The 24,314-nt window shown below is 40.7% G+C and overlaps 5 protein-coding genes across 6 annotated transcripts; 2 read left to right on the top strand and 3 right to left on the bottom strand.

Moving 5' to 3' along the window:
• Positions 1-168: 168 nt before the first annotated feature.
• nat9 (N-acetyltransferase 9) lies at positions 169-2,458 on the bottom strand. The gene is made up of 6 exons (XM_015005581.2): positions 2,262-2,458; positions 1,733-1,842; positions 1,498-1,638; positions 1,349-1,408; positions 907-1,001; positions 169-841 (listed from the first exon to the last, which is right to left on the bottom strand). The coding sequence occupies exons 1-6, from the start codon at positions 2,336-2,338 to the stop codon at positions 692-694; spliced, it is 633 nt and encodes a 210-aa protein (XP_014861067.2). The 5' UTR covers positions 2,339-2,458; the 3' UTR covers positions 169-691.
• A 325-nt stretch (positions 2,459-2,783) lies between these two features.
• Positions 2,784-7,233, bottom strand: syt15 (synaptotagmin XV). The gene is made up of 8 exons (XM_088001052.1): positions 7,171-7,233; positions 6,823-7,031; positions 6,562-6,719; positions 5,865-6,157; positions 4,716-4,883; positions 4,526-4,634; positions 4,267-4,449; positions 2,784-3,681 (listed from the first exon to the last, which is right to left on the bottom strand). Exons 1-8 carry the CDS (start codon positions 7,231-7,233, stop codon positions 3,542-3,544), a joined length of 1,323 nt encoding a protein of 440 aa, XP_087857178.1. The 3' UTR covers positions 2,784-3,541.
• Positions 7,234-9,602: 2,369 nt separating this feature from the next.
• LOC106928958 (uncharacterized) lies at positions 9,603-11,831 on the top strand. The gene has a single exon (XM_015005577.2). The coding sequence runs from the start codon at positions 9,672-9,674 to the stop codon at positions 11,649-11,651; it is 1,980 nt and encodes a 659-aa protein (XP_014861063.2). The 5' UTR covers positions 9,603-9,671; the 3' UTR covers positions 11,652-11,831.
• Positions 11,832-13,415: 1,584 nt separating this feature from the next.
• Positions 13,416-17,263, top strand: LOC106928959 (elastase-1). The gene is made up of 6 exons (XM_015005578.2): positions 13,416-14,151; positions 14,248-14,357; positions 15,311-15,405; positions 15,518-15,798; positions 16,670-16,833; positions 16,910-17,263. Exons 1-6 carry the CDS (start codon positions 14,013-14,015, stop codon positions 17,087-17,089), a joined length of 969 nt encoding a protein of 322 aa, XP_014861064.1. The 5' UTR covers positions 13,416-14,012; the 3' UTR covers positions 17,090-17,263.
• On the bottom strand, positions 17,264-20,967 carry timm23a (translocase of inner mitochondrial membrane 23 homolog a (yeast)). 2 transcript variants are annotated; one of them, XM_015005580.2, is made up of 8 exons: positions 20,559-20,967; positions 20,337-20,479; positions 20,163-20,221; positions 19,983-20,076; positions 19,714-19,798; positions 19,215-19,273; positions 18,981-19,091; positions 17,264-17,938 (listed from the first exon to the last, which is right to left on the bottom strand). In XM_015005580.2, the coding sequence occupies exons 2-8, from the start codon at positions 20,443-20,445 to the stop codon at positions 17,820-17,822; spliced, it is 636 nt and encodes a 211-aa protein (XP_014861066.1). In that variant the 5' UTR covers positions 20,446-20,479; positions 20,559-20,967; the 3' UTR covers positions 17,264-17,819. The 2 variants fall into 2 exon arrangements, with proteins under 2 accessions (XP_014861066.1, XP_014861065.1); XM_015005579.2 differs by having other exon boundaries at positions 20,337-20,486; positions 20,559-20,965.
• Between the last annotated feature and the right edge of the window lie 3,347 nt (positions 20,968-24,314).

Raw genomic sequence — 24,314 nt, 5'->3', positions numbered from 1 at the left:
CATGGATTCATATTAAAAATTGAATGGCTAAAACATTTCAGACGGATTAAAAAAGCTGAAGATTTTTATTATTTTTTTTTTAAAGATGTTTCTGCAGCCAGTACATTTGTCTGTGTGAAAATATGTTTTTACATTAAAATTTCGGAACTGAATGAGAGAACCAGTGTATATAAAAGTAAAATAAAAATGTAAATTTTTATTAATTTGGGAGGGACAATGCACAGTAACAATTCTACAAATGCCACAATTAGCGAAAAATCTATTATTCTGTCGTCCCTGGACAATGAGTAATTTATATTGCTAAAATTAAAATAAAAACTTTAATATTTACATTATGCCGGCCTCTGAACACGTTCAATAAATTTTTCCAAATCTTTCTATGTTCTTGGGAATTTGCATCAGGAAACAATCAAATGGCAGTAAAAAAGGATCCAATGTGTCCAAACTTTCTTTTCATAAACATCTGAAGAGTGTGGCGTGTTCCTACACTCAGCCTCTTCAACTCTAATAGAATACAGCAAACGATGACCTTCAAAAGCCTCCTGTTTAGTACATGGAGGCATTTTGTTGAGGTTGCTGGGGAGCAATCTGGACCAAAACGAGAGCTCTCTTCCTCAAGGGAAGGAGGTAAAGCCTCTGTGTTTCTGTTTCACAAATAATGGTTGGACGATGGAGCTCACGGTAGATCACCTCACTGCTGAACCAGCTCATGTCTGCTGCTGCATGTTTGCTTGTAGTCCCTTTCCTTCATGTAAGCCACGTCTTCCTGCAGCTTGGTCCGAACGGAGTCGTCCACCATCAGCTCGAGGGTCGCCTCTTTGAAGACGTTGCACACAGACGCCTGCAGAGATGGCGATTACCGTCTGATCTTCCTGCACAGTGACCTAAAGTCTCCCTCCTCCTTACCTCCTGAAACTGCAGCTTCTTGAACATGGAGATGCTGACTTGGTTGTCCAGACCAATTTTTGCTTGAAACTTTTTGACTCCGAGTTTGGTGATTCCTGATGAAGAACACACAATTCCCAAATCAATGCAAATGTATTTATTTGAACGGGATAATGTGAAATTTCTGAGCCATTTTGTTTTGATCGCATTTTTTTAAATTTTGAAAAGCAGGACATATTTCATTTAACTGTTGATGCTAATACAAATCGATAAACATTTTCCTCTCTGTTCTCTTTCCTGGCTATGATTGATGTCCTTAATATGACACCTGGAATGTTATATCCAACCAAATACTGCTGCATTCATAGCAGTCATTTGCCTTTTGATACACTAAAAATTTGTTTAAAAAAAAAATACATGGAAGGTTTAGGTTTTAATGTGACAAACAGCAACAGCTTCTCACCGTAGCTCATCATCATGCGAGTCACCTCCTTCCCGATGCCTCTTCCTCTGTAACTGGGCTCTAATCAGGGAGGGAGGAACAAAATCATTCAAAATGTTTAAAACTATTTTTGGAATAAGGCTCTGAACAAAAAGCAGAATGTGCATCACCTGCTATCATGACCTCCAGCTCCGCCAAGAATGGATCTGAGGGGTCGGTCAGGAAGATGTTGACATCTCCCACCATGCACTGCTCCTCGTCGACACCTGGGTCCACCCAGCGCTGCTTGTCCAAGATAATAAATGTGCATTCTGGAAAGTTGCAGCTTGAAAATTAAAACAAATGTGAAACATCTGTTAAACGTTGACTGGTTCATAGTTATTGTTTGCGTTTGTGGCACCGTACTGTCATTGTCTTCCCTCCAGCTCTTCTGCATGTCGTACTCCTGCTGCAGGCTCAGCGGCTCTGAGGCAGTCAGCTGCTGCAGCTCAGGAGATTTCATCCACTCATGATATCTGTGGAAAGCAAGAGGACGTACCGGCACTGATTATTGGCCAATGATTTGAACTATTTATGATTAATAACAATAATCTTTAAAAATAAATATTTGTTACATTTATTGCAGTTAAAATAAGTCATTTATGAAAAAACTAATAGTAGTAGTCGGTTTGTAAAACAAGTAGGTTACTGTTAAAACTTATTTAAAATGAGTAGTTTGATTTATTTTTAAGTTGAAGTGCATTTTAAACACACTTTGATTTATGCAAGTGGTTCCGTTTTATTTTGAGTTCATCTTTGTCTCAAAAATCACTAATATTGGAACCAAATTAAATATGTTTAGCTAAAAAATTAGTTAAACGTATCGTTTCTACGGGGTAACCAAAGCAGTCCTGCACGGACCAAAAGAACCCGAACCATCACAGCTGGTACTGACCTGGGGACATGCTCTTCATTATATGGAACCAGTAGCACTCTGTGTCCCTCCAGTAATGTGTTTTCATTTATTTTCATGATGAATCGACAGCTACAAACAAACTCATAGCAGCTGAGGATGGCTTCCTTATTCTCTCGCAACGGTTCCTACTGCGACTGCGCACAGTAGACCAAGTTAGCCAGGCGCCGCCTGCTGGACAGCAGGAGTACTTTTATGTCTGAGTGCTCCTTTTATGTCTCCTATTTACGCCTTTTATTAGACAGCCAAACGTCAAGAAGAAGCATAAATCTATTGACATGTCAACAACAGTTTAAGTTTAAACTTTAATTGTAGTTCATTTCACTTTATTTATTTAGTGTCAAATCAAAACAAAAGGCTTATTGTCCTCAGTTAAAATCCATTTAGTGGCAAGGATTAGTGTACAAGATTATTCTGTGCTTTACAGAAAAATGAAGAATGAGAGTTTACAAACAGAAGCATAAATTGTACAAGATAAAACAAATGAAATACAAATAGCGGGAGTCACATTTAAAAAATACTTTATTTCCAAACGGAAACTAAATACATAAACGCAAGAAGTATAAATGCAAAGGCCTCCAGACAATCAATTAAGGTCTTTCTTTTCACCTCCAACTCTAATTAATGTCAACTTTTGATGATATTATTGGTGTGGTTGGGAAAGAAGGCCAAATGGAGGGACAAACTAGAGCAGTTAAACTACAGGGTCTGTTAATTTATCTAAAAAAAACAAACAAAACAAAAAAAACAAGAAATTGGCAAATCCTTACATATTTTTCAGCCCAGTTGCTGACATCTGCTATCCTGATACATTTAGATACAAACCCTTTGAACAGCTTGCTAACAAATTATGCTTTCTGAAGATTGTATTGAATAAAGATCAATTACTCAAAGCTTTTCACCTCTTCAGTGGCATCTGGTGGCGAAAAGTATGAAGAGAAGCTTTAATTTACACCAAATCTCCAGAATACGTAGTCCGAACGATGATTCACTTCCTTTTGACGTGTTGAACCAAGTGTCAAACTACCAATACCATGATTCTTCTGAAACCTCACTGAGTGGCCGACCAAATCATGCTTTGACACAACACTTGCAAAGCACCATGTTGCTTTTCGCGACATATGCCCCGGAGCTTCTGCTTTAAGCACACCATCACTAATAGTAGTTCTTGGAGACTGGACTTGAGCCAAAGATAAACAAATATTTGAAGTTTTTTTTTTTTTTTTTTACTCCCATTTAGCCTCTGAATGCTATGTTGGGATTTATATTGCCCGGCCCAGTCTGTGCCACATTCTGACCGGCTCTTGTGCCTTGTTGATCATGTCCATCCAGTGCTGCAGCTGAAGACCCCTGGCGTACATGAAGGGACCCAACACCAGCACTCCCAGCAGGGCTGGAGGTTCTGAAAGCAACAACAGCTGATCTTTGACAAAGGTCTTACTTTAAAGCAATCATACGAGGTTCTGATAAAACGTCATAATTAGTTAATGCCTCCAGTACCTGAAGTAGATTGGTTTAGAATAAATGCCCATTATTTGGTCCTGGAAGCTAAAGCTAACAGCTAATCTGTGAGGAGGCAAGAACATGCTGAAATCTCAAAAATGTCAGCAATTTACTTGTAATTTTTAACATTAGTTTCAAATTTAACATGACACACTTGTTTGTGTTGCCTACTCCTTATAGAGAGGGGATGCTTTGTGTTTTAACGCTTCTAAACCAGTAATAATGCAAAATGCAGGGCCAGCATTTTTTTTTTGTCATTTTCTGAGCCTTGTGGACTAATCTCAAGGAGAATTTGCAGACGTTCATGATTTGATTGTCTATGGTGAACGCTGAAGTATGCTGATGGTGGGCAGCTAAATTGTTTACTTAGCTCTTCTCATATTGGCAATCCTAAAAATGTTCTTTTTAACCATGAATGCAGATGATCTAAGAAGTTCTGATAGAAAGATGTATGTTTTTTGACTCATTAAAAAGTTTTTTTCACCTGAGCGGTTGTCGTTCGGATGCTGGAGCTCAAATCTTAAACAGGCATCATCCAGGTGCTGCGGTCGCAGTTTAAAAGTCATCCTGTAGTTGAAGATGGGATCCTGTTCGCCTTCCACCACACAGCTACGCTTTGTCTTCACCATCTGAGTGTGTATCTGCAAGCTCACCTGGACACACACACCTGCGGGAGCGTAGCCGCACGCTGTGGTGCACTGAGCAGGTAAAAGCCTCGATTTTATTGATGAAACTCTTCAAACCTGCGTCTGTGAGCAGCTGAAGGCCTCGAGCTCCTAGGACCACCAGCGAGAGTCGCTGCAGGGACGAACTGTAGCTAAGGGATATCTGCACATCGCCCAGCTCCGAACACTGGCGAAGGTTAGACAGCAGAACCATTCTGAGCATGTTGATCACCCCTTTGTGGATGTGTGTGGACGAGTTGGTGTTTACCTGCGTCTCCTCCTCAGGGTCAAGGTCTCTCCACAGAACTCTGCCGGCCTGACCGAGCTCCCCTTCCAGGGGAAACAACACTCTGCCCACGGCGTGCCGTTTACCGTCTTTCTCCACACTCAGCACACACACACTCAGCGTGCTCCGCAACACACACACTGCTGATACCTGTAAGGCACACACACACACACACACACACACACTGAGCAGACGTGTCTTTTGAAACGATGAGTGTGTATTATTGCGGTTACATAGATTTGTAACACATGGATCAAGTGTTTATTTCTCCTACATTTGGTAATTATGGTTTACAGTTAATGAGAATTTAACATTCAGTTTCACAGAAGGTTTGAATATTACTTCCTGGTAGATGGCTCCTCCGACTTTGGACTTGATAAAACACAATGGACCAACACCAGCAGATTACAAATCATCCCTGACTGTGGAAACTTCACACTGAACTTCCAGTAAGTTGGAACTTACTCAAGCCTTATAAGCCTGTTACCATCTATCCATTCCAGGAACTGAAGATAGAGCTGAAATCTCTTCAAGAAACAATAGAAGATGTTCTGTTTAAGCACTTAGGATTATAAATGGCCCGGATGACTGAGAATCGACACTATGATGTTCGCCTGTGTACCGCAGACTCTTAAACCTTACTTCCTGAATTAAATCCAAAATGAACGTTTTGTTAGAAGATTTTGAAGTCTTGAAGATCAGTTTAGTCTTGCTCATCCTTAGCCTGAGCTTGACATAAGGAATGCTGTTGTTTTAGAATCCTTGTTTGGATGCAATTATCTATTTTTGTATTGGCTTTTTTCCTTCCACTTAACTTTCCATTATTATACCTGGATAAAGCTCTGTGTGAACAGCTTCAGTGTTTGATATTGATCCTTTGTGGCTTACCCTCCTTGTGAAGCAGTGTCTGCTGAACAGCTGTTAAGTCATCACTATGATTGTGACTCTGAGGTTGTTTTTTTTAATTATTTTTAGCTTAGTCATTTCTCACTCAGAGTTCAATGAGTTTAAAATGTATGTCTTAGCTTTAAAACTCAATTACTAAAGTAAATTCACTTTTCAATAATGCTCATATATGTATATGGATGCTCCTTTGAGCTCAAAGTTGCAAATTCAACTACATGCCCTTGCCTGGAAAATCAAGCAGTCGTTAAACTCTGGGTCGGGCCCCGTCCCCCGGGCCTTAGCCTGCCGGGGCCTCCGGTCGTCAGGAAGAAGCCGCAGTTCCACCAGCGTCATGTTGCTGTGGAAACGGGGAAGGAGGTTGCTGAGGCGGATTAAGGAGACCACGAGCTGCTCGCTGCTGTGACGATACTCTACGGAGAAGCAGAGGCGAGTGGCCATGCCTAGAGGAGGGGCCACCACCTCGCTCAGAGGGGTCATAGAGTACAGACCTGTCAGCACCGACCCCACTGGGTACCAGCCTAAAGAAAACCAGGGATGCAGAAAAATAAATCAGGATACAAACAGTTTTTGGATACTACCAACTCTTTGCTTAGCCTGATCTACTGGAGAATCTCTCTGTTGTTCACTGTAGAGGCAAAAATACCAATCAAGGAAATTCAGAAACAAGAATTACAAATTAAATTGCTGGAAATTTGAACACCTAACATTAACATAAACACATTATACTTCACATCTTAATTATTCGCTGCGTTGGGCTAGGTTGCATCAGTATTAGTTGTCGGAAACATATTACAGTTATTACGTCAACCAGAAGGTTAATAATGAAGGTTTAAATTTTAAATGTAAGTTTTGAAAGTCTAGATTGCAGATTTCAAATTGAAAGCATTTCTTTAATGCAATAACTGCAGCACTTATGACCTACTTCCCACTGACAGTGACCCACGGTGAGCCAGAATGTCTCGCTGAGCATCCACTTTCATCGCTCCCTCCTTTTCTTTCTCCTGTCTCTCAGCATCTCTCAGAACCGCGGTATTTTGTGGAACACAGCGAGGAGGTAAAGAGAAAGGGATTTCACCATGCCTTGCATAAACAACAACAAAATGAAAGCATTTAGGTCCTCTGGTTTGGCATTTTTCTGGGGTTACTCTCAATAAATCCACTAATATTTGCTTCTGGTACTTGCCTGGCACAAAAGCCTTGAGACACAGGGATCACCGGAGCAGAGTGGCCCGGCACCGATGGCACCACGCTGATCAGCTCCTGATACTGACCCTGTTTGTTCTTCTTCCTCCTCAGGCAGCACATTGTCAGAATTAGCAGCAGCACTAGCAACAGCAGGCCGACGGACAGACAAACAGCAAGCAGCAGCGCCTGGTCTGCACAATCAGACACCTAAACTTATTCTCACTTCAGTTATAAACGTATCTTTAATGCGCTTTCATTCTCACCAGTCATGACAAATGTTCTTCTCGTCAGCTTTAACCGAGACAGAATGGCCGTCCAAACATGAAGCAGCAACTTAGCATTCTACCTGAACTGTAAGTAACGATGAAGAGCAGTGAGACTTTGGACGCAGCTGGCCGTTTCTCACCATGTTATGCTGCTATCTAAAAGGCTGGATTAACAGGCCTCCGGGCAGAAATACACGTTGGTTCATTTTGTTGACTTTTGAATTAAATGCTAGCCTTATTTATAGTAATATTAAGCATGTTCATTTAAACACTGCATTTTGTGTTAATTTGTGTTGTCTTTGACTGACATTTACATTGGCTAACGTGAGAAACATGCCAAAAAAAAAAAAAGAAAAAAAGAAAAAGAAAATTGTGAACTCGGTTAAAACTTTTCCACACCACGGTATTTGTATGTACAAAACATAATTTAATTAATAATGTATTTATTTATGTAGTGGCAACTCAAAGAAATGTATTCTCAAAAAGATATTCACTGAATGAATCACTCTAAAAAAAAAGTTGAATTTAATCATTTATATTCTAATATAATCCTTTTACAGTGCAGACAAATGTAGTTCATAATACCGGTTAGTAGTTTTCTAAGGAAGCTCAGTCACTGACTGTTGCATTAGCTCCTGTTGAGGAAGCATATGGTGACAGAGGAAAGGAACAACTCCCTTTTAACAGCAAGAGACCAGAACCAGAACCAGGCTCGGTAAAGGCAGCCATGTTTTGAAACAGAACAACCTAGTCCCTTTTAGAAACAAAGAAAACCTTAAATATTTCACTCAACAAGTTCTGTTTGAGGTTACTTCAGACTAAGACGGTAAGTAAATGCTGTTGCTTGATACTTGTTACTAGCCAAATAGTTTTTGTTTGTACTTTGTGCATAAATTGAGCATAACACCGTCACAATTGTTAGTTGACCCAAATACAGATTTAATGTAACGAACAATAAGCTTAGTTCAGACAGGGATGCCTTTAACACTCAACTATAATCATGCATAATGACAGTCCTGACAGATGACCTTATCCTGAATTTGAATCAAAGTGCTTATAAGCCACCCGCTGTTCGCTTCCACACACAAAGACCGGATTGGACAGTAGCTAATAAGATGACTGGTAATCCTCAGAGCTAAAGGCATAGAGTAATGGCTCTTTCTTTGTCTCTCACACAAACACACACACATACACACACACACACACACACACACACAAACGCACCGAACAATGCACCTTTAAAAAGAAAAAAACAAAAACAGTTTCACCTTCGTTGACATCACATGCGGCCCAACAGAGGTAGAGGAAGCGGATCAACCTTAAGGAGGGTCACAGCGAAGGAAACCCGGCCGCGAGGCTTTTTATGTGATTGACATCGACAGAGGGAAGCCATTTAAGAAGGACGTGAGGAAGAGTGGAAGACATGAGGGGAGGAAGGAGAGGCACCAATTAGAGCGACCAGCACTGTGGCCGGGCATAGGGCAAAACAGGACACAACTTGTGAACTTTCAGGTAAGAGGTTAATTTTCATTGTCAAACATTATTCCGTGGTGGCATGTGTGTATGGAAATACACTTTGATTTGATTATTTGTGTTTACAAACTGTGCAGATCAGCTGCTTTTGAGAATTTCTGCGGTGTGAATTCATTATTGTACTTTTAATGAAATGCAAGATTTCCTGATTTTTTTCCCCCCTGCTCATGAATACAACAGTATTTCATTTATTTGCAAACAGAATCTGCTGACACTTGTCTGTAGTGCAAGGAGAAATAAAATAATAACCACGTTGTCCCAAAAGTTTTATGTGACATATCTCCATTTGACTTGATATCATTTTATCTGTTTTCTGGTGGCAAAATGCACATTTAAATCTGTCTGTATTAATCTTGATTTTGTCTCAATAATCGAGTAATCTGGGCTGCGTAATCTCATTTGGTTAATCTGGATTTTGTGTGTTTGTGTATGTGTGTTTGAATGCTCTCATTCAAATCCCTGAGAAATGTGTCATCCCAAAATTGTTTGGAAATCACTTTGAAGGAGCATCCATGCTCAAATTTTAGAGCAGTGTGCACCTGGGCGATGTGAGACATGCCACTTGTTGAAAGGGACCTGCAGAGAATTAAGATCTGATCCTGCTGCCTCTATTGGCTTTACGGGGCTTTGAACTGGGTGACAGAGAGTTAGCACCAAGCTAATGAGCACAGCATAGGTTAGCAGTTGAGGAGATAGCCAAGGTGGCTAAGAAGAAACCGGTATTGAACCAACCAGAGTTACAAATCTGGTTTGCTTTCTCTACAAGTTGATAAAAATTCTCCGGGTTTAAGGCTAGCCCCCAAGCAAAAGTTACAGAAATTCCCACAGAAGTTCATAACGGTGCCTCTGAATATTTTAGAATATTTTTACACCTGATAATTTGATCAATATTAACCTGATAATAACACATCAATTCAGAGTGGCATGGTCAATGTTTGGACTTTTACTCTTATTGATTCTAATTTGTTTGAGGATCGGAAATATTTAACTGTGGCAAAACGGCAAGAGGGATTTCTTAGTTCCATACTTTGAAGAGTTGATTATTTAAATGTGTTTGTCCTTACAGGTCTGGGCTGTTGCCATGGCAAGGTCTGGTCGCCCTGCGTCTGAGAGCTACCAGTCTGCCTGCTGTTCGGTCGGACAGTCACTGTCCTCGTCCAGTGAAGTTGGCATTTTGGAGGACGAAGACGACCGGACTCCTATTTTCTCCCTTTCTAAAAGCTCAGTAGACGTCGTCACAGCAACAGGCCCTCCTCACAAGCGAGACCTAGCCTGGATGCGACTGGATCTTAAGCGCAGCTCCAGCACCAACACGCACTCGGACCAGAATCAAGTGACGCTGCAGCAGCTGCACCATCACAAGTGGCACCACAACAGCCACCAGTTCTCTGTCACAACTCAGAATGAGGACTTGCACAGCCCTCCACCTCTCAGTGAGCGCTGGATTTCCAACATGCATCGCTGGAGTGGCTGCAGCAGCAGCACGCACAGCCGTAGCAGCACTCCGGACACGGTTGTAGGGAAGGAAGGGTCCTCGCGCTCCTGTTGTCTCAGCCAGGAAGCACCCGGCTGCTTCACCCCAGATTCTCCAATGTCTAGAGTAACCTCTCCTCCAACCACACCCTCACCATTGATTTCCCCCTTCCACACACCTACTTTACCACCTCAAGATCATTTGGCTTCTTCACCACTAACACCAAGCACACACCGGGAGTCTGAGTACTCGCCTCGTCCTCGGATAACCCGTAGAGACGACAGCAACTCCCCCGAGAAACTTTTATTTCAGTTTCCTTCCCCAGTCCAATCGCATGCAAGCTTAACAGATGAAGGACAGTGTGCAGATTCCGCATGCCTTGTTAATGATGAGAGTAAAGAGTCACCCAGCCCCATAGGCACCCAAGTAATGGAAGATAAAGGAGAGGAAAGTCCACTGCCAGCTGATTGCAAGCCAGAGCCAAGTCCTTCTGCAGAAAAAACTGATTTCAAGGCCAAACTCTCAGGTTGCCATTACCTTCTGTCATTGGAGCAAAGTTGCCAGACGGGCAAAAGTTGGAGAACACCACTTGTTACTTCTTTGAGTGACTCACGGTTGGGTGACCTCATGATGCAGTTGGAGGCTACCGCCAATAACCTGAAATCAGAGCCGCTTAGGGAGGAAGGAACAATGACCTCACAGCTGGAGATGATGGATGCTGCGGTGCAGACAGGCTCCCCTTTGGGCTCCTGCTGCGACTTTCAGAAGAACATGTCCAACTCCAACAGTGGCTCACACTCGCTCTTGGGCTCTCCACCTGGATCCAGACTAAACCTGAAGGCAGCTGTGGGATCCCACTCCAACCTGGTCTCGGCGTCTTCAAGCATGTTCCCAGTGAGCAGCGGTGAGGAAGAGGAGGAGAAGCAACAAAACACCCCAGAATGGGACGGCACCGCCGCTTCTGCACGGTATCTGGAGAGAAAAAGATCATGTCTGAAGGCCCAGTCTGAAGACTGTGATGAGCTTGGCAGAAGGGGCAGCATGAAGCAGGTGCTGTGGGACGAGGATGGGCTGACGTGGGACATTCATGGAGCATCCTTGGACCCCGAGGAGCTCAGCACCGCCATACAGAAACATCTGGATCTCAAGAACAGCCCCCAACCACAGAGGCGCTCCTCTAAGAAGAAGAAAGCACCAATGCCTCCACTCATATCAAACATGGTAACAACAATGGCCCCCGACACAAGCCCACCAGCAATGAGTATTAAGTGCATGGTGGAGGGCGAGAGTGAGGAGACGCTGGAGACTGAAGCAGCAAGCGAGGTGCAGCTGGAAACAGGGGGCAGAAAGCAGGAAAAGGAGGAGGCCAACTGTAGCAGAAGCAGAGAAGAGCAAGGCAAAATACAGGAAATAGAAGAGGAGGAAGGTGGAGAGAAGACAGCCAATAGCGTAAAGTCACTAACACAGGGGAGTGGACACAGCAAGAAAAAAATAGTGATCAGATCCCTGAGGAGGCCTGGATGGTGCGGAGGATCCAAAAAGACAGACGAATGAGACTCTATGACTCTTGCATAGCATTAAAATTGATTTTTGAAGAGACGTTCAGTCAGGATGGGATCAAAGCCTTCCTACAACATACATTCGTTTAGTTCCTATAAATCTGGTAGTGTCTGCCACTGGAGTCAAACTGTCCTGATTCATCATGTAGTGTCTAAATAAAGACTTTTCAGAATAGACGCTCAGTGAGGTTTTATGCTTTTCCTTTTCAACTGTGTAAAAGCCTTTTAGCTCAAGATAGCTGTATACAATTGTATTTCTGTAACTGAAAAATATATGTAAACTCAAAAAGTGTGACAAAAACATCAAGTGCTAATAACATGTTAGAAACCTCAAACAGGTGAAGCCAATTATTGTGACTGAACATGCAGGAAGGTGGACTGGTGACAGCTTATTTATTTAAGATGATCTACCAGCGTCAGCAGATCTTTTGTACGGAAGGAGGAGAAAACAATTGCAGTAAAGGAAAACCATTTTATGTGGCAAAATTTATCCTCACAAACAACAGCAGTGGTGGACTGTTAATCCTGGGAAAAGAACTGTAATACTTCAAACACTACTGATCCAGGCTATATGTCATCATCTATATATGGTACTCACTATTTTTAAGGGAGACAAGAGTACAACTATTTAAAGACTATTAAAAAAAGACAATTAGGATTTACTTATCATCCATACTTTCGGTATTTATATATTTAATGTTTTTAATATAGGTTAAGATTTGCCCTTTTATCACTTTCAGTTGATGAAGTAAGCACAGTAGAAGTCTGTATGTATTTTTAGATGCTATAAACTTAATTTCCTGTCATTCATATTAAAGTCTGGTCATTAACAGATTTTTTTAAGCAGTAGGAATACCGGTTGTTTTGTTGTCCCTGTGTGTGTGTGTGTGTGTGTGTGTGTGTGTGTGTGTATGTGTTTTTTTTGTTTTGTTTTTTTGGTTTGTTTGTTTTTGTTATTTTAAAAAACAGGGGACAGAATAATAATAAAAAAAAACAAAGCAGAACTTTATTCAAAGCCGTGACTTGATTATATTTCAGGGATGTATCACTACATTCTGTTTGTAGAAAAAATAATTTCCAAGTTTCAAGTCGGAATACTTGAACAAGTTTTAAAAGTTTGAATTGTAACTTGGAAATTTTGAGAAAATTTTTTTTTCTCTTAACTCTTAAAATTTCATTTTAAGAGTTTAAAGCTCTGTTCAGAAGAGTGAACAAATCATCAGATCAGAAACTTTTTGATACCTTCAAAAGATATGAAATTTAATAAAATATTAGCAGGGTTGTGTGAATATATGTTTTAACCTGGTATTGGTATAGGCAGGTGAAAACTACATAAACTATGAATTGGAAAATAGTCGCAAAATTAAGATCCCCATTTCTAATCATTATGTCCTCTATGAGTTGTATGTGTGATACTTGTTTCTGGGCTGTAAAGCTAAATTATCCGTATGGTGCTTGTTTTTCTGCCTGTGCCACATTGTACCTCATTCACCCGGTAAACACAAAGTAGAGTTGTACGCAAACTTGGTGAACCCCAGTGGTGAGATCTGACCATTCAAGCTCTGTCATACAGATGAGCGGGCACATTCTCTTTTATTCGCTGCAGCAAGTACAGCTCTGCTCACCAGGGGCTTCGACTGCAGCTACTGTTGTCATACTTTTACAGATGTGTGCTTGTGTGTAGATATTTTTTGTAAAGTCGAGCTAATTACTTGGAATATGTCAGCTATAGTGCTATTAAAATGAATGTAAATTAGTAATGTCAAGAAACAAACCTACTGTCTGAAGTCTCCCGATGACCATTTGGATAATCCAGAGGAGGTCATGTGGTCAGGTGAGACCAAAATAGGGAGAGGGCATAAAGTGATTGGCCCTCCAGGAACGCCAGAACCACATGTAGCTTCTGCTGTTGACTTTTGGTGCTGTACTGTGATGAAATTTAGAAAGAAACCGGACTGCAGTTTTTGTGCTCCACTTGTCCTGCATCGGACATGACAAAGGTTACATTCAGGCCGCTGTGTCACTCCAATCAGTCACGTGACAAATACACTTGCTTGTGTCGCGATGTCTTTGTCTTGCGCGCATGTCCGTGTGCTGGGAGAATTCTGTATGGATGTGAAAGTGCTGATGGGCCTCCCCTGAAAAAAAAAATCCCCTTTTACTCAGCTGCAGTAAAGCTCAAAGCTACAGGAGAACTATCCAGCGCTCTGCTTTTGTTGTGACACTAACTCATTGTCGCTGGAGGATTGCTGTTGTGTGTGTGTGTGTGTGAACTGTACCTGTTTGCGTACATTTGGGTGCTGCTTGCTATAAATAGTGCCCGCTTGTGGCCCGGTCGGTGATACTGTGGGAGACGATGGCTGCATCAGGACCTCCTCTGCTCTGGTTTCTGTCCCTTTTGCTGCTGCTGCTGCTTTTGAGCAAGGCGTCCCTGCCTGCGGCTGCATACACTCTCATCCCAGCACAACAGCCACAACACAAAGTCCTCCAGCTGGGTGAGAACCAGTAAACTCCACCAACACCAAAGGAAGGCTTGTGTTACTCATGCAGTGGCTCTGTGGTGTCTGAATGTGTTGGTTCTGTTCTCTTAGACTGGCCACAGGATTGCGGCATGCCCCACTTCAAGCCAAACATGATTGAGAGGATTGTCTCCGGAAATGAGGCCAGACCTCACTCCTGGCCCTGGCAGGTCTCTCTGCAGGTAAAACACACCGACAGGATCCTTTATTTTTAGGAAAACGCCATGGTTTCTGCTTATTTACAGACAATTTCATCCAGTATTTTTTTTATTATCAAATCAGATCAGTACATTGCAATGAATTAAAGTTAATTTATTTCAGAAATAAAATTGATCAATATGACATAACACCAATAATAGCAATTTAACAGAGCTGTAGGGCTATGTGACTGACACCCAGCAAAGGACGGATAAGTTTTAAAATGTGATCGTTAAAGAAGCTGTCTATTCACAAGAGTTCTGTATCCAAATTTATTGGAAAGTTAAGTGAAAGGAAAAAATGTAAACAATCAAAAGGCATTACTCGATGGTTCAAAATCCTCTTTTCAGGTGAAATTTAATTTGACACTTTTGTTTGGAAATCAAGGTTTTGTTAAGTAGCTAAAATGGTGTAGAATGTAAATAAAATATAAATAATTGCAGAGTTAAATGTCCTACAAAATGTACAACTAGGGAAACATATGAGAAAATCCTAGAGATAGATAGATACGAGCTATTTATAAACGTTAAGGTATTTAATGTTTATAAAGCTCAGTCAATTTGAATTTTTTTTGCCTGAATCACATCAGAAATAAAATATAGAAAGGCATTTTAATTTTTTATAAAATCTAACAGTTGTTAAAACAAGCATTAAGATCAAACTAAAATTGCATGACACGCAAACAAATAACTGTTTTTAAATGTTTTTAAAAACTGTTTTTAAACTAATTTAAATGTGGTAAATTTAAATAGAGTTACATTAAATTAAATCCAAGTGAGACACATTTATACCTGAACTCTAAACGCTGTTAATGTAAAACCTAAAAAAATTCAGGAGTTGATTATTGTTTTTTACTGCTCCCCTTTTCAGCACTCAAAATACAAAAATGGATACATTTACAAAAAATTTGACCGCACTGTCTGGTTGTCTGTCACAGGTTCGACCCAGAGGAAGTAAACACTACATCCATGTCTGTGGAGGAACTCTCATCCATAAGAACTGGGTGCTCACTGCAGCTCACTGCTTCCAGAAGTAAAAAAAAAAAACATTCCATAAATCTCACACCTTAAAGAAACTGCAAGTTTGTATGAATTAAATACAACATCTAATAAAAAAAAAAAAAAAAATTTTGTCAAACACTCAGGGGTAAAGCGGAGGATCCTGGGAGCTGGAGGATTGTCCTTGGGAAGCACCAGCTGAAGCGCTCAGAGTCTGCAGAGAGGATTTTCCCCATCAAGAGGATCTACCGGCACGAGAACTTCCGCTATCCTACTCACAGCGAGCTGGACTACGACATCGCGCTGGTGAAGGCCGGCACGGACATCCTGCCTTCAAACTTCATCCGCTATGCCTGCCTGCCGCGCAAGCAGAGCCCCCTCAAACCGGGGCACTACTGCTGGGTGACGGGCTGGGGAGACACCAGAGGTGAGTCGGGGACGAGGGACTCAGACACTGAGAAAAGGTAGGGCACCAACAATAGTAACACCGAAACAGGCAAATTGGATATTGCTGTTTGACATTACTAGGGATGAACGATATACATCGACATTAATATCAGTGTTGGCAGATGTTAGTCATTTTTAAGGATATCGGTATTGGCAAATGTTATTAAGTGATTCCATCTTGTTAACCTTTGTATGAGTCTCAGGAGAAGGGATTCAGTCATAAGATAGCGATGTAGCACGTTTAACTGAAGCAGAGAAGCGATGTGGTGGTTTCTTTCTTTTTAAACTGTGTTAAAAGAGTAGAGAAATGTATACAATATTGGTCATCAGTCATAACAGCAATATTAATATCTGGTGTCAATATCGGCCCAAAATGCTAACATCGGTGCATCCCTAAATTTTACAATGATGAAATTCCAGCTAAATCTACATTTTCTGCAGTTTATTATCTCTTTGGCATCATCCCAAAGCCCCTACTGCACTACTGAAGATTGACTCACTGAAATCCTCAGTTTCAGTGACGAGTCCATCCAGTTTGCAAATTATCCTTCTGACGTTCAGAACACGGATTTGAAGAATCTTTCCACCACACTCTGAGACCTTGATTATTGGCTGGATAATTGTCGAGTTGGCAGTCTTCCCATGATGACTTTTCCCTATTAAAAAAAATCCCTTTCTTAACAGCATCCTTGTAGCAGTTTCTTTCAAGATGAACCCCATCTAATCATAAAATTTACCCGACTCAGAGTGTGTGAATGTATAGGAGTTTCACTCCGAAGTGAATTACTGAGAAAGTTTGTAGATTTTATTACTGTCATTAAAATTTTACTCGCTCTATAAACACATTTCAGGTGGGAAGGAGAACGTCTCGCTGGCGGAAGCGCTGAATCAAGCCCGTCTGCCCATCATCGACTTCAAAACTTGCCGGCAGAAGAAGTTCTGGGGCGACCGTGTCCGGGACTCCATGATCTGTGCCGGGTTCAGGGACACCGAGGGCCCGCCTGCGGCGTGTCAGGTAAGGACTCCCCATCGCTTACAGGAACATTGTGTCTGTCGGGTGGCGTTTTTTTTCACGGCTTTCTTCCCTTCAGGGCGACTCGGGTGGTCCTCTGCTGTGCCAGCTCGGCCGTGATCGCTGGGAGGTGCACGGGGTGGTGAGCTTTGGCCCCATCGGCTGCACCGTGGAGAACAAACCCAGCGTCTTCACCCGCACCACCGCCTACATCCCCTGGATAGAGGCGACCCGCATCAGGGACTTCTTCCTGCACTGAGAGGGCCCTGCTGACTCAGCAAAACCTGACCTCGGCTCCCTCACACCGTTCCTTTTTCCACTGAGCAAACACTTCACAATATAAATATGAACTCTAAACGTGCAGCTAGTTTTCGTTTGTGTACATCGGCATTTACAAGTTACTTTCTGCAATAAAAGCGATAAAAAAGCTGAATGTCTGTGAACATTTCCGTTTCATTTTATTCCACTTTATCAAACAGCGTACTTGATGGAGAAACACGAAAAGTAAGCAGTTCCGGTACAGCTTTACGGTGACTTCCACTCTCACAGAGCGGAAACCACTAACATACGTTTTAATAATAAATACAAGTCATCAGACCATCAGGATTTGTTCCATTTTTACAGGTGGCGAGTCTTTCAGTCTGAAAACACCTCGTCTGGACCACACTCCGGGTGCTGTCCCATAAATTGGCTCATTTAACCTAAATGTCTCTCAGCATAGCATCACTGGAGACGGACGACTCATTCATAAACAATAAAATTTAAGTGTCACGATTTCATACCATATCCTCACTGATCGGGACTAACACAAATGATCTGGATTTCCAGAGGAATTAACTTTTTCTCTCAATTCCCAGAATGCTTCAGGGCGAGTGACAGGAGTCGGGAAAAGAACACCGAATTTAACTCAAACCTAGCAGTTTGTGGTTAAAGGCTGTGTCCTCCAGATACTTGGACCTAACGACGAAGTAGCTACGGCGTGGAAGAGGCTAGTAGAGGCGGGACGAGGGCGAGGAGCCGGTGAGATGATCCCAGTTGTTGTAAAGAGCGTAGGCACCGGATACGGCTAAACCAACCAGACCTCCACGGGCTGCGCTCTTTAATCCCCCTGAGAGAAAAAAATGAATGGAATCATCATCATCATCATCTCTGAAAATGATCATTAGACATAATATGAGGTGTTTGGCGAATAAGACCTAACCTCAGGATGGGAACTCAAAGAAATCTGCTCAGTTTGAGCTTTAGAAGGCTTTCTAAAGATCATCTTAGAATCTGCATAATTATTACTCTGTCAACTGTTTGTTACAACATGCCCAACCTGTTATTTTCGTCGTATATATAAATTTACTATCTTCTTGATGCCTACCACAGGTTTCCATTTAAATAGTGAATAATAAATTCATCTTTTACATGAGATGTCAAAAAAGAGCACTGTTTGAGAACATTTACTAAGCAGGGAGAAAACCCCTCAAGAAATACATTTTTAATATAAAACAAATATTTTTATGTTAATAATTAGCACCCCAGCAATTCAATCCCACTTGCAACCGAGTTCGAATGTGCTGTGTGAAAACTCTTAACAATCCAGATAAAATAAATCTAACTGAAGCTTTTTTATTTATTATGTGAACATGAATGTTGAAGCAAAGTTTATGCAAAATTTGAAGTCACTCATGACTTCCTGTTGCCCTGGGATGTAAATACGATATGATCCAGAGGCTAATTTCTCTTGGACAATTCAAAAGGAGGAAGAAAAGAGAGCATATTCTGTTTCAAAATTACTGGTATCTGTACATGATGACTCTGTAAAACTCAATTATCGGTTCCATCGTAATCAGGAAAGCTTTTTTTTTTATGTTGAAATTAAATAAATACTAAGTTGACATACAAAAACTGCATAAAATCAAAGTTTGCACCCAAAAAAATTCACAAATAAAATCCAAACTCCTTCATTTGGCTCCACATTTAATCAAGAAAAACTGTATAAACGCTTTCAGGTTTCCAATTAAAAAAAACATTACTTTTCAATTTTATTTTGAGAATGATTATATCTTTATAATGTAGATTACGTTGATGAAAAATGGTAAAAAGCATACTATTTTAAACATGATGACCAAATTGATGCCCAATGCCCAAGCAGAGACACCTACCGCTGGATTTGAAGAGCATTCCTGTTAACGTGCCAGCAGCCACTGTGTTAACGTCATCTTCTGCCCCTCTGGCTTTCTCTATCGCCACACCAAAAGCACTATACAACAGAGCTGCAAGGACATAAAAAAAAAAGGACCAGAGTTAAAAAGACAAGACTTTTCAAAGGCGATTTAAAATAAACAACCCTTAAAACGTTTGGTTTGGTGACAGTTAACTTTTCATTCTAATCTTACCGACAGAGCCTAGAGAGTTGGCCCACGAAGCCCCCTGCCTGGTCACCATGTTCAGAATTCTGGTGAAGAAAAAGTAAAAACATTTAGAGGGGAAGTGATTTAAGAGGAAATAAACATACAGAACTTTGCAACAGTTTTCACACCCTTCAAGTTTTTCAGCATTTCATCATGTTACAAGCACAAACTATTGTGTATTTTACAGGTATTTTATGTTATAGACCAACACAATGCAGTTCATAACCATGAAATAGAAGCAAAGGGACACATAAAAACAGAAAAATCCAAAACCTGTGGCATACACGAGTAATCATCCCAATTCTCTTCAGAAGTAACCTTACACATTTCATCTGCGAGCCACAATTCGTGTAGGATAATCTGTCCAGGGACGATTCCCTGTGAAGTTACTTGTGAACGTCACAAATCTCGTTTTTATGGAAAAAGTATGAATACTTTTGCAAGGCAGTACAATTGACATAGAGTGGACTGTGTCCATGCTTACTGTACGTTGCGAGGTTTGGACCATGCCATGTCTCTCGTCTCCTTCAAGCCCATCCTCAGACCATTTAAAGCTCCCAGTGAGGCTCCTGTGTTAAGAGTGAGGCAAAACATTAACTCCAGTGTGAGTACACTGAAAATTTTGAGTATAATATTCTCAGCATTGGAAGTATTACTTCTGCTAAACCTGGAAAGAAATTTTACAGACTTCACCAGCAATTTGTTCCCACTTAAATAGATAAGGTTTACAGATGAACAGGAGTGGTTACTCACCTGTCATACACGAGCCTCCAATGGTGAAGAAAGCCAGTTCAAATCTCCCTCTTGTCTTGTTGGCCCCTGTTGGTAAAATGAACTCATCTGTGTCCTGCAACACAACCATTTTAGATTAGCACAGACAGGAGGAAAATAAAGCTCAACAGTTTTGCGTGGTGATAGTGAGATGAAATCTACCTGAACCAGGAAACGAGGGTCGACGTTGAGATAAGGTGAAAGAGGACTCATGCCTGTCACTGGAATACAGAAGCAATCCGAAGTTTTAAAACCATCTGCACCACACTGCATGTGAGCAATGTGACAGCAGCTAACATTACTGTGTTGCTACAGCTAGCATCACAGGATACTTACGTGGGACACCGGCGAGCTCTGAGTTGGAGTATTCAGGAGCACCACCGCCACCAAAGAGACCCCCGAGTCCCCCTTTAAGTCCCCCCGAGCCCTGAGAGTTGTTGTCCATTGCTGTAACCCTCTCTGGAGACTCAGACTAGAGCCTGTAAACTAAAAGAAGCTAGCTGAGCCGAGGCGGCTAACCTTAGCAAGAGATGTCGTAACACAAAGTAAATTACAAACCTTCTAAAAACGTGCCGCTGGATGTTTCCAACACCAGCAGAAAAAATCCAATCCGAGAATATTCTGTATTCCAGTATAATCTTTCTTACGAAAGCAACGTTTACTGCTAAGAAACTACTGAGATTCTCGTGTGATCATGTCCCTGACCTCCAGCAGCACGCTCTGCCGTAAAGCGATCACCGGTAATAAACTGTTACGTCAACAACCAAGAAGTTCAAACTTAAAATTAAAACTCCCATTCCCCAAAAATATTTCACTATGTATAATGTAATGCCTAAATATTAAAAGTCGCAGTGAAGTTTAAGCGTCAATTTTTTTGTTTTTTTCCCCCTCTTCAATAAATTCATGAACAAATTTACGACAACTCAATGGCTTTTTGAAACGGAAGAGTAGATCTCATTGCCCTGTAAAAATGATGCGACAGCGCATCCGCCCTGTTACGAGTGGCAAATCCATTTTGGATACCTATATATAGGATTTTCTGAATAAAACGAGCACTAAAGTTTACCTTCTGCCAATATATTTATCACTCGTTTATACCTAAAATTATTTATGTTGATTTTGTAAGCAAACAATTCCTCATATTCAAATTAAGAAAGAGAAACCACTACGAAACTCAATGTGCTTAAATTGTTACTTTAATTTTGCTATCGGAATATTACAAATAAATTAGTTTCACTCAGTTTGAGTAATCTTGATTAAAATATTTATTTAATTTTTTTGTTTTTCCAAAAATGTCTTTCCGTGGATATGAAATCTTAATATAATTGTTGTTGTGATTGTTTTTTTTTTGTTTTTTTTTTATACAAAATTATCCATGACTTGTCAAGTCATATTTATAGCGTGTTGCGAATGGCAATTTTTAATAAGATCTATTGTCACAATGAAAGAATAGACTCCTAGACATAACTGTAAGTCATACTAATGCTAATTATTAAAAAAATTATTAAATATTTCATAACTTATTTATGATATATATATTTATATATATATATATATATATATATATATATATATATATATATATATATATATATATATATATATATATATATATATATATATATATATATATATATATATATATATATATATATATATCAGGGGGAGTTACGGGGAGTTGGCCTTATTTACATGGGAAGAGGACAAGGGAGAGAAAGCGGAGAAAGACGGGTTTGAAATACAACTTTACAACTTTAGAAGTCTATCATTTATGAGCTTCAGTATTATTTTTGAAAATGTGATGAAATTGGGTAAACATGAAATAGTCCTTTAATTTAAAAACAAGATAGAGTCTGATAATATCACAACTAAATTCTTACCTTGACATAATGAGCGTAAATCACATTTTTACTTGTTGGATGAAATAGCTGACATGCTGTCTTATAATTTTAACTTAGATTATTAAAACGTGCTTTTTTCAAAAAGGACAACTATTCATTTTGAATCCATTTGTACAGAAATGAAAACTTTAGGAACTTGACAGATCATCCAAAAGTCTGTGTAGGCATTTTCCTTAGGGGATACAGGTTTGTAGTCCTTCATTTTCCTTATCTTACCTGTTTCAGCTTTTAAACGCATCCTGAAAGCAGCTGTAGTTCCTGACATGCTACACAGGGAAGCAGCAAAGAGCCAGCAGTCCAGATGAGACCAGAAACATTGAGTCAGGCTTGTTTATCCTGGTCCTCCTCAGTCTCCTTTCTAATTAGGCCTGATTTGATTAAGTGATTTAGTTTAATGGGGCCCAGAACATGCGGATACAAGATAAGATAGCGTGACGTTATGAGAAATTGAGGTAGAAATGCTCAATTAATTTAAAGGCATCTTCCATGTGATTCATAGCAGTCTTTATGATGCAACCCTCATTCAGAACATCCTTCTAGCATGTGCATATGCGAAGACGCAGGTTCACCGCGGCTCTGCCCAGGCGGACATCTGCTGCCGGTCAAAGGGGACAGAGACTCTGAAGGAATGCAGTGTGTTGAATTTCACAAATAACAGAGCGTCTTATTTGGATGCGGCCATTGTGTGTGTGTATTCAGAAGGGGCCAAACGAAGCGATGAAGTTTGCCATTGTCGCCCAGTGTGGGTGTTTTCAGACTCTCTGGCATGATGTGTGAGTTAGTGTTCTGTGTTACTGCCCAGTGTGCCCACTGTCTTTCCCACAATGCGCCATTCAGCTGTGGGCCTCTCTCTCTCCGCTCTCAGATGGAGCTAGCACACATTTTGTGCTTCTGGCTAATCATCATCACTGGGGTACAAACCACATTTTTACTTGTTGGATGAAATAGCTGTGATGTCATCTCTGTTATCTTTTTTCAGGAACTTTTCATCCTCTCCCTCCTTGCTTCCTACTTTTTCTCTCTCTCTCCAGCTCTCCCTCTCTCTCTCTTTCATTCTGTCTCTCTGAGCTCCCAAACACAAAAGACAGAGAGGCCACGACAGGACCCCAGTGTAAGCCGGTTGACAAGGAGACAGTGTTGGGTCTTTAAACTGCCTCCGAGGGGTGTGTGGAGTTAGGGGGAGTTGGCCTTATTTACATGGGAAGAGGACAAGGGAGAGAAAGCGGAGGAAGACGGGTTTGAAATACAACTTTTGAGCAGCTTACAGGCCTAAAATCACTCCTCCTCTGCTCAGTCATCAAATATTTACCAGGCAGAAGAAATCTGGAGCTTTTCATTATGTGAATTCATAGTGCTGTGAAAATATTGATGTCCCCTTACAGATTTCTCATCTTTTGGTTTTGTTTTGTCAAAAACTAAGTATATCAGATCATCTAGTAACTTTCTATGCCATACAAAGATAACCAGAGTCAAAATAAAACTGGGTTTTAAGTTGTGATTAGTCACATGTTGTTGTCAAGCAGAGTACAGTTTCACTCGTCACATCCAAGCCGATTAACTGTCTCATCAATTGACTGAAGAAATCACTTAAGTTACTGACATAAACCTGCAGAAGCACACCTGCGACTCATCCATGAGGTCATAGAAGAACCCAGGACAACATCTGAAGCACCGCAAGCCTCCTTCACCTCGGTTAAGGTCAGAGTTTATGATTTAAAAAAGCAGAAGCAGACTGGGCATATAATGGCACCCACAGGAGAGCTTAAAGGTTAAAACCACCGCTAACCAAAAAAGAACACAGAGTTCTGGCCCACATTTGCCAAAAACATCCTCCCACAAGCTCATGAAAATGCTGTGTGGATTGAAGAGACAGTTAAGTTGAAGCTATGTTTCATTATTATCACAGTCAAACATGGTGGTGGTCTGAAATTACTGTGTTTTGTAGTTGATGTAACCATTGAATTCGGCTCGGTATCAGAAAACCCTGTGGGAGAATGTCCAGACATCAGTTGGTGATCTTAACCTCAACAAAACACTAAGTGAAGATTTTCAAGTGGCCTAGTCCAAGGCTGGGCCTAAATCCAATTGAGATGCTGTGATATGAGGCTAAACAGACCTTGTCACACAAGGGAACCCCAAATCAACTCTGCAAGAAAAGGATGTGGCTAAATTCCTTAAAATGTAAAAGGCTTATTACCAGTAATCCCACTTAATAAGTGGAACAACTAGCTTTTCAGTTTAGCTGCAATCTTTAATAGGATACTTAGAATTAACTCTGTTTTGCCATTTGTACTTTTTGAGATATTTTAGCCTACTTCATGTTGTCGGCAACAAGTGTGCTGATGATGAGGCCAAGGTTTGGCTATAGTGAAATTGAATTTAACTTTCTAAAGAAAATGTAAATGACAGGTAA

The sequence above is a fragment of the Poecilia mexicana genome, unplaced genomic scaffold (genome assembly GCF_051168715.1).
Source record: "Poecilia mexicana isolate PSO_F unplaced genomic scaffold, ASM5116871v1 scaffold_19, whole genome shotgun sequence".
Classification (NCBI taxonomy): Eukaryota; Metazoa; Chordata; class Actinopteri; order Cyprinodontiformes; family Poeciliidae; genus Poecilia; species Poecilia mexicana.
This window is presented reverse-complemented; position numbering and strand designations above follow the sequence as displayed.

Coding starts and splice junctions, on each gene's coding strand:
- nat9 (XM_015005581.2), bottom strand. CDS start 2,338: ATGAAAATAAATGAAAACACATTACTGGAGGGACACAGAGTGCTACTG. Junction 1,639..1,732: donor CTGGAGGGAAGACAATGACA/GTACGGTGCCAC, acceptor GCAACTTTCCAG/AATGCACATTTATTATCTTG. Junction 1,409..1,497: donor GCTGGAGGTCATGATAGCAG/GTGATGCACATT, acceptor CTCCCTGATTAG/AGCCCAGTTACAGAGGAAGA.
- syt15 (XM_088001052.1), bottom strand. CDS start 7,233: ATGGTGAGAAACGGCCAGCTGCGTCCAAAGTCTCACTGCTCTTCATCG. Junction 7,032..7,170: donor CATCGTTACTTACAGTTCAG/GTAGAATGCTAA, acceptor GAATAAGTTTAG/GTGTCTGATTGTGCAGACCA. Junction 6,720..6,822: donor TCTCAAGGCTTTTGTGCCAG/GCAAGTACCAGA, acceptor TGTTTATGCAAG/GCATGGTGAAATCCCTTTCT.
- LOC106928958 (XM_015005577.2), top strand. CDS start 9,672: ATGTGTTTGTCCTTACAGGTCTGGGCTGTTGCCATGGCAAGGTCTGGT.
- timm23a (XM_015005580.2), bottom strand. CDS start 20,445: ATGGACAACAACTCTCAGGGCTCGGGGGGACTTAAAGGGGGACTCGGG. Junction 19,799..19,982: donor TGGAGGCTCGTGTATGACAG/GTGAGTAACCAC, acceptor CTCTTAACACAG/GAGCCTCACTGGGAGCTTTA. Junction 19,274..19,713: donor TCCAAACCTCGCAACGTACA/GTAAGCATGGAC, acceptor TTTCTTCACCAG/AATTCTGAACATGGTGACCA.
- LOC106928959 (XM_015005578.2), top strand. CDS start 14,013: ATGGCTGCATCAGGACCTCCTCTGCTCTGGTTTCTGTCCCTTTTGCTG. Junction 14,152..14,247: donor ACACAAAGTCCTCCAGCTGG/GTGAGAACCAGT, acceptor CTGTTCTCTTAG/ACTGGCCACAGGATTGCGGC. Junction 15,799..16,669: donor GGGCTGGGGAGACACCAGAG/GTGAGTCGGGGA, acceptor AACACATTTCAG/GTGGGAAGGAGAACGTCTCG.